This window comes from Electrophorus electricus, chromosome 14, assembly GCF_013358815.1.
Source record: "Electrophorus electricus isolate fEleEle1 chromosome 14, fEleEle1.pri, whole genome shotgun sequence".
NCBI classification, from domain to species: Eukaryota; Metazoa; Chordata; class Actinopteri; order Gymnotiformes; family Gymnotidae; genus Electrophorus; species Electrophorus electricus.
This window is the reverse complement of record NC_049548.1, coordinates 4,236,387-4,245,000: the sequence shown is the minus strand read 5'-3', so window position 1 is coordinate 4,245,000 and position 8,614 is coordinate 4,236,387. Positions and strand designations below refer to the sequence as shown.

The 8,614-nt window shown below is 45.2% G+C and overlaps 1 protein-coding gene across 1 annotated transcript in view; it reads right to left on the bottom strand.

Annotated features, from left to right (window-relative positions):
• Positions 1–4,337, bottom strand: part of meox1 (mesenchyme homeobox 1) — a 6,572-nt gene extending 2,235 nt beyond the window's left edge. Inside the window, exon 1 of the mRNA XM_027006123.2 lies at positions 3,399–4,337. Within this exon, the coding sequence (XP_026861924.1) occupies positions 3,399–3,870 (472 nt within the window). The 5' untranslated portion in view covers positions 3,871–4,337. The remainder of the gene's footprint in view (positions 1–3,398) is intronic.
• Positions 4,338–8,614: the final 4,277 nt, after the last annotated feature.

Below are 8,614 nucleotides of genomic sequence, written 5' to 3'. Positions count from 1 at the left end.
TGTGTGTGTGTGTATGTGTGTGCGTGTGTGTGTGTGCGTGTGTGTGTGTGCGTGTGTGTGTGTGTGTGTGTGTGTGTGTGTGTGTGTGTGTGTGTGTGTGTGTGCGCGTGTGTGTGTGTGTGTGTGTGTGTGTGTGTGTGCGTGTGTGTGTGTGTGTATGTGTGTGCGTGTGTGTGTGTGTGTGTGTGTGTGTGCGTGTGTGTGTGCGTGTGTGTGTGTGTGTGTGTGTGTGTGCGTGTGTGTGTGTGTGTGGGAAGTCTTTCCTTTCATGCCCTCTGTACTCTTTGCCACTGTAATTCAACGCAACCTGACAAGTCACGATGGAGCAGAAACAGAAAATATAGTTTTCTGTGAAGGGGAAAACTGGAGCCTCTGTCTGTTGTCAAGATGTCCATAAAATACTTAATACAATGTGGAAGCACAGAGCAGGCCGAACATTTTCCATTGCAAACAAACAGGTTGACCTGGGTTGTTTTTGCCATCCTGAACTTATAAGCTCCTGAATCATATATCAGCATCAGTAGCACCACCAAGAAGCAACGCAGTGCCTACGAAATGTCTAGAATATGTCAAAGTGAGAAGTTGTGCTCGGCGTTTGCCAGATCCACAAGGCCAGACTGTGAAATGGTCTCCAGTCATATGGCCAGATGTGAGCGCGGAGAGCCAGACAGTTTGCTAGCAATAGGAGAATGCGCTTTCTTACACACCGCAACCTGTGGCTAGTGCTGCTTTAAGAGAGTGCCATATTATCATCATTAAAGTCCCATTGATTTAAGTACACAGCCGTGAATAGTAAATGGACATGTGGTAGAAGAGGTTGGAGAGAAACACCTGGCATTGTGTGGGGGGGTGTGTGTGTGTGTGTGTGTGTGTGTCCCCACCAAACAGTCTCCAATAAATTTCTCTAGCAAAAGCCTATAAAGCTTTAGTGAACAGCTCCTAACCTCAACAGGGTGTCTGGAGGACCCACAGCATATGGCACGTTGCGGAGAGGGTGCTAAAGCGCACGGTGCAAATGGAGGCAAAAGAAGTCTGGAGTTAGGTTTAGTTTTTTGACGTTTAAGGTTAAAGTCAAAGGAGCAAAGGCCAGTGTCATTAGCAGCACCTCATTAAGGGTGATTCCATTGCATTATAGGATTTGCTCTAAGATGATTTTGTGATCTTTATTTACCAGGTCACTGTAGTTAGTAAAGTGAGATTTTCCTTTCACTGCAAAAAATTAATGAATTTGTTTAATGGCTGGGTTATCTTCTGCCCAGAGACTAGACTTTGTCATGTAAGATTAGGATGCACTCATTTCTTTTGACAGAGAATTTGGTTTTGGCAGCAACTTTCATATCTGTTAACAATTATGTACAATCAGCAAGTGTCTTGTTGTCACATGAAGTGACAACCCAACAAAAACATAAACAAAGCTGGGAATGATTATCTTGTCAACACCTACTGCTTCACAGACTGCCTCATGCTAATTTTGTTCTGGACACTTTGCCAAATACACAGTACAGTCATATACATATGCATGCAGTCATTTCACTCTTAGTTGGGAATACATTTCGGAATGGTGTGTTTCCCTCCAGTCATTTTGAGAGTGTGTTCTGCGAGGATTCCGTTACTGCTTAACGACAGGAAAATGTCAGTGGGTAAGAATGCAGGAGCGGAATCGCAGGAAAGTTATATCACAGACATGGTCTGGCATGTTTCTACCATGCGTGAGTGAGGGTTACATTAAGGTAGCTCTGAACCAAAGAAAGTATATATTTATACTGAGTCATAAGGCTGGGGAGTACTGGTCAGTGAGAGGGCCTCATGATAGGATCCGTCTAATCACTTCTATAAACTACTCATGAGTGTGTGTGTGTGTGTGTGTGTGTGTGTGTGTGTGTGTGCGTGCGTGCGTGCGTGCGTGTGCATGTGTGTGCATGTGTGTGTGTGTGTGAGAGAGAGAGAGAGAGAGAGAGAGAGAGAGAGAGAGAGAGAGAGAGAGAGAGAGAGAGAGAGAGAGAGAGAGAATATTATCCTGCCTTTTTGGCCATTGAATTACAAAACCACTCAAACATTATTTAGGAAATATATTCATCTTTGAGAAAGTCTGCGTTATTCCAGAAAAGCTGGCCTTTCTCAGTTTCCACAGAAAGGCTAAAGGCTGAAATGAACGCCTGCTCCAGATGTGACATAAGCACTGAGGCTCCCTTTACCTCAGCTCAGAATAGCCTGAAATTGGAAGGCTGCATAAAGCTTGTTTCCAAAGCTGTTATATGGACCTAATCATTTCCGGAGTTCATTACCCACTACCTCAGGGCTCCCTGACGTTCCGGCTCCCATAGGAGAGCACACAGAGTAGATTCAGAGATTTGATTTAGATTCCATACAATAGTAGATTAGCACTGGGCCTCTCCACTGTTTTTGTTTCCTCGGGAAAGCATGAAAATAATTGCACTGAGTTTCAGGGAAAAAATATTTGATTTAAATACTAGCTTAATAATTCTAAGCTATTTAACAATATCCATATTTGAGGATTTCAGGACATCAATTCTTGTCACAGGTGAAATTATTCATTGTCTTGCTGTATCTTGCCAGATCAGTTTTAGAAGCAGCTGTTTTCTGTTTAGTCATAATTGCCTTGGTGGTTGTATTGTTTTTGACTTGAGTAATTTATGTGGTAGTTGTTTCGCAGGCACTTAAAAGGATCTGAATCATAAGAAGGTTCCTGGATATTTTTGCATGACACAAACAAAATGGATTTTTTTAAACAATCGAATGCCTATGTGTCTGAATATGACACAAAGGCCTAAGGGCTTAAACAATAGAAGGAAACAGCTACATCATAATAATAATATGTGGAAGATTAATGTGTTCTGGATTATTTGCCATGCGCATGCTTGTTGTCACCATATATAATCAAGCTCTTTTTGTTCTAATTGCGTTCCTGTATGAATTTCAGAGGCTAAATTGCTCCGTGTTAATCTCTAACTATATTGCCTTTTCAGTGTTTACTTCTGGCAGGTGCAAAGTACTCATTGTTAAATCCTGCTGTGAGCTGTTTGTACATTGTAAAATATTTCTATAAGCATTATTAATTGCTCACAGAAGTGTTATTATGGAGCTGTGTAAGCAAAATATTTACACACCAGCCTTTTCAATACACAAAAAGTCTGGCACTAATCTAGATGAATATTGATGTGGATGTGTGACTAATAATTAAAAGATGTTACAGTTATGCCTGTATATCAAGGAAATATAAACTTAAAATTTAGGCATTTACAGACAATGATAGATTTCATGGCCATATAGATTTCATTTGTACTTTTTCATAATTATATATATATAAGTGCAGATAAGCACTAGCCAGTCGGTCACAGACAGTGGGTTACACCCTCATAACATATCACAGCGCTCACCTGTGACTTCTCTTCTCCTCTTGCAACTCTTTTTCTCTGTGTCACCTGCAGCGATGCCCTGCGGAGAATATTCGCTCTCCAGTCCTGCTGTCACTGTCCCGGGCAGCCTGTCAGCCCCTGCAACGTCCACGTCCACCCCTCCACCCGGCCCCACCGCGGCCGCCTGACATGGCTCCTGGCCCCTGCTGCGTGGCTCACACGCAGGGAACTGCCAGTCTGTCCGCTGGTAGCCGCCGTGGGGCTCGGCGGGGTACAGCCTGTCCTCGCGTGGGTAGGCGTGTGGGGCCGTCAGCAGGCAGGTGCTGGGGAAGTCGGCGTAGGCCAGGAAGTCATGCTTCTGGTGCAGGGAGAAGGGGGCCTGCTGATAAGGCTGCAGGCCAGCCCCCGTGCCAGGGTGAGGGCTCCTGCCGCAGCCCCACAGGGCGCTGGGTGCGTGGGAACTCCGCATACAGCTGCTGGCCGGCTGATCCATGCTGAAGCACACGCAAGGTGCAGGGCACACGGGTTAGCACGCGGTCACCCACGTACGGTCTGAAAGTTGAGTCCTTCGGAGACGCGGCTGCTTGACGCTGGCGGGATGGGAAACATCCACTTCGGCGCGGAGCTTTATGCGTGCATCACGGAGCGCTCCCGTCAAAAATATCGCACGCTCGATCTCAAGGCTTTGCTCCCTGTAATTCTGTATCTCGCTCCTTCAACATGAAGTGTGAGGTCAGGCACCCTCCAGCAGTGGTATCACTACAGCTCTTTCCCTCTCTCTCTACTTCTCTACTCCCTCTCCGTCTAAAAATGGTCGTGTGTGATGGAGCTGTGGTCCACAATCTCACACCCTCTCATTCAGCCTTAAGGTTAGCCCACTCTATCCGCTCCCAGCTCGAAGGGCTGCTTTCACAGTTCTGAGGCATTCCTGTCAAGTGATCCCCCCCTCCCTTTTAAACGCTTAGGTGGGAAAGAGTGGCAAGTTTATGGAGTGTAATGTGAGCTAGCAGGGGAGGAGTCCTGCAGGCCACATGTTGGTACCCTCCAACCCAGCCCTGCCGCATCTACTATTAATCATGGGGAGAATTTTATATGCACATCTAATGGGATTTCCAGGCGCAGGCTTTTAAAGGAACATTGTCTGTAAAATATAAAGTGAACACCCACTTGGGAAAGAGGTCCAGCTTTTTCCTTTTTGTTCTTCTCTAAAAAGCCCATTTTCAATTTTGTACAATTTAGCTTGACGGGCACTGTGGGTGCGGAGGGGGGTGACCGTCAGTCCGTTCAGTCCGCACCTTACCTGAGCCTGACTCGTCACGACCGCTGGACTGAGCGTGGTAGCAGTGGAGGGCGCGAATGCTTTGCTTCACACTGCTGTATGTGGAACTGCATGGTGAATGTTGGCCTGCTACCACCACATACGTTTAAGGAAAGGAAATATACAAACAGAATGCCACTACTATTACTAGAACTGAATTATTAAAGTTATTTAAATAATTTATATGTATCTTTTAGCATACATCATGTTTCAATCTGTTATGTAATTTAATGAGATACAGAAATGCTTTACCATATTGCTTTAATTTGTTCATTCATTTCAAGGCTTTTATTTCTCGATTATTTGTTAATGCTATTTAAGTTAATATTTGAAAATCATTAGCTCTCCCAATCTTTACAGCATTTAAAATATTTACATAACCATTTTGTCACAGTGGAGAATTCAACTTAGCGAGTTGTTGTTCTTGACTCTTTATGATGCAACGTAACACATGACAGATGATTATATGTGAGTTTGTACATATTCATTGTAATCTTGGATATTCACACAATCTGTACATAATGTCATTTGTAATGTGGTCATGCTGTTATTTCTGTACATAGGCTGCATTATTCATTCATATTTTCTTTACTTATTTGAAAACTTATATCTTACTAACCCTCCAGTTTGGAAGTATCAAAGTTTTTTATGCAAATAGTTTGTTATGGTAGACCATAACATTTTTTGGGGGGGGTTGAATAGGCTTGTACTAGCCCATAATGCATATTTGCACATCATTGTTAATCATTGATAATCATACAGTCTGTACACAATTGGTCGTTTTTGTGAATGTGGTCGAATGGTTATTTCTGCAGTCTGGATCATTCAGTCCCGTTCTTTGACGTCTGGCCTCTTACTGTATCTATCAGCCCAAGTTTTTATACCGGCTGCTCGCTGTTGTGCTGTTGTGGGTCTTGTCTGTTACTTGAGTGCATTTGAGGTCTGAATCCATCTGAGGTCTTTGGGCTGTGTTGAAAGTGATGTAAAGCATATGTTTATATTAGTATTGGTAAATAACTGTGGTCTGTTCCTGCTTTGTCCTCTCACTGGCCTCACGGGGCAAAGCAGCCTTCTCCTCTCGTCCAGCAGGCCGGCCAATGGGAAGAGGCTGAGGTTGGCCAGAAACCCTTTCCCTTTACCCAGCGAATAGCTGAGCCATGAAGCATCCTCCTCTTTACTGGCAGTCTGGGCCCTGCCACAACCACAGGGGGCTGGGGTTACGCAGCATTTGTGGTTCGTGGAGGCCATCTGTGTAAGAGCTGTACATTTGTGCGTATATGTGCGCCTGTGTGTGTGTTTGTGTGTGTGTGTTTTGTTTGTCTTGGTGTGTGTTTTTTGCATGTGTACGTATGTGTGTGTTTATGTTAATGCAAGGATAGGGAATGTACATCGTGTGTGTGTGTGTGTGTGTGTGCGTGTGTGTGTGTGTGTGTCTTCTTTCCATGCACACACTTTCAAAGGGAAGGTAGGTTTGAGTCATAAGGTAGACACTGCTCCTCACTGAAACCTGTTGCTGTCACTCTGGCAGGTCGGTTTCGGGGCACTGAGGGTGTTTTGGTGTTTTTGTTTGATCCATCTTCATGACAGGAGGGAAGATGAAGTGGAGGGGAGACAGGCGCAGGCCCAGCCCAGGGTCACAGAGCTGCGGGAGCCCGGAGGAGCATGCAGCCCTGCCGGACCCCTGCTGCTGACCACTTCACTCACCACACCCGGGCCTGTAGCAGCACAGGCTCCTTACAACTACGCCAGGCCCTATACCCACACACCAGGCCCCATACCACCACACCAGGCCCCATACCCACACACCAGGCCCCATACCCACACACCAGGCCCCATACCACCACACCAGGCCCTATAGCCACACACCAGGCCCCATACAACCACACCGGGTCCTATACCCACACACCAGGCCCCATACCACCACACCAGGCCCCATACCCACACACCAGGCCCCATACCCACACACCAGGCCCTATAGCCACACACCAGGCCCCATACAACCACACCGGGTCCTATACCCACACACCAGGCCCCATACAACCACACCGGGTTCTATTCCACCACACCAGGCCCCATACCACCACACCAGGCCTCATACAACCACACCAGGCCCCATACCACCAAACCAGGCCCTGTACAAACACACCAGGCCCTATACCAGCAAACCAGGCCCTGTACAAACACACCAGGCCCTATAGCAGCACAATGGGCTCTATATTAATACACCAGGCCTTATACTCTCACACCAGGCTCACAGACCATATAGCACACATTCCCACTTGTGTGTATGCATGCACACACACACACACACACACACACGTATATGAATAAGCATCCTGGAAAAGATTCAGAGTCAGAGTCCTGAACATTGGTAAGGACTAGTCTTAGTAGAAATTGTAACATTGTTTGTGGTTCAGCATTGAAAGTCTTTCTTGATATAGAATAAAGATTATCAATTGTCTACAAAATCAGTTCTTTTACAAGCCAGAAATTAAGACAAAATACTTTCCTGAAATAAATCTCCTGCAAGTGATAGAACATTATTGTAACTTGCTTCACATGCAATACAAAAACACTTCTTTTTCATTCTTTCCTGGGTTTAATATGTCTAAACTTTAGTGCTGCCAGTTGAATAGTGTTCAGTGGTTATCAGTGTGTTCATAGCATAAGTAGCACCACATGTTTGGTTGATATAAGATACTCAATCAAGCTCTCACTGACAAATGACAAGGTTCTGATAATGTTATGAAGGTTGCAATGTGAGACCTTTTTTTTATCATTACTCCCACGAAGAAGAAATACAAGTACTGGACACCAACTGAAGTTAAATTGCTTATCTGATGCTACCAATAGTATTCTAACACAAATGCATTGTCCACGTTTTTCTTGTCCAAGTTTATCAGGGCTTTCTAATTGCAAAACATGCTTGATAAGTATATGTGGTGTATACATGTTCTGTTTTTTAAAAAACAGTGATGATTAACACTATTGTCTTTTAGCTGGTTCTCCAGTGGATTATGCTATATATGACTGAAAACTTTTTAGTTCTAGGATGGTTTTAGTCTGTGAACAGCAGTCTGTTTTCTCTGATACTGAACAGTGTTGGCCAATCTGGCCCCCAAAATGTGCAGTACAGGACCGAGATACACTGATTTGGAAGGAGAGGAAACAACACAAGAGCATGCTGCCCTCTTGTGGTGCCAATCAAATACTTCTAGATTTACGAAAGCAGGTTATTACGAGTACAAAGAAAACAGACACCTGCTTGAACAACTTAATGCTTAGTCCCTGATTAGAAGTATTTTTGACACATTTCATTTTCTGTTTAAACCACAGCAAGACATCATTACAAACATCATTACAACAATGAATGAAATAAGGCGTCTTGAGTTAACATTGTCTTTATACATAGGTAGAGTTTCCTGGTTAGTGCGTGTCTCCATGCTTCAGGCTTATTTTGATCTGCATGCCTGAGGCAGGTCCCTTGTTCCTCTGCGGTGTTTACTGTGCTCAGGGGAGTCTCTCTCAGGCTCTACAGGGATGGGCAGGGGCGCCGGCGTTACACGTTCGTGGAACACCTTCCTGGCATGCTCCAAACAGCCCAGGGCTGGACTTCCTGCTAAGCAAGCGGCGCTTTGAACCTCGCTGGCTGTGCTGCTCTCCTGAGGCGTCCCAGAACCAGCCCTCAGCCTGCTAAACAACCCCACTGGGAACGGCGTCCGCAAACACTTCCTCTGACCATGCGAGCAGTCCGGTTTACACGAGACCCGTGCAGATGCACATGCACACACACACACACACACACACACACACACACACACGGTAGTACCTTATCTCTCTCTCCTGTAACACGTGAGCAATGCATGCGCCCAACGTTATAGCTCCACGGCTGATTTCGCAGCGCGGGTGCTCTTTCAGG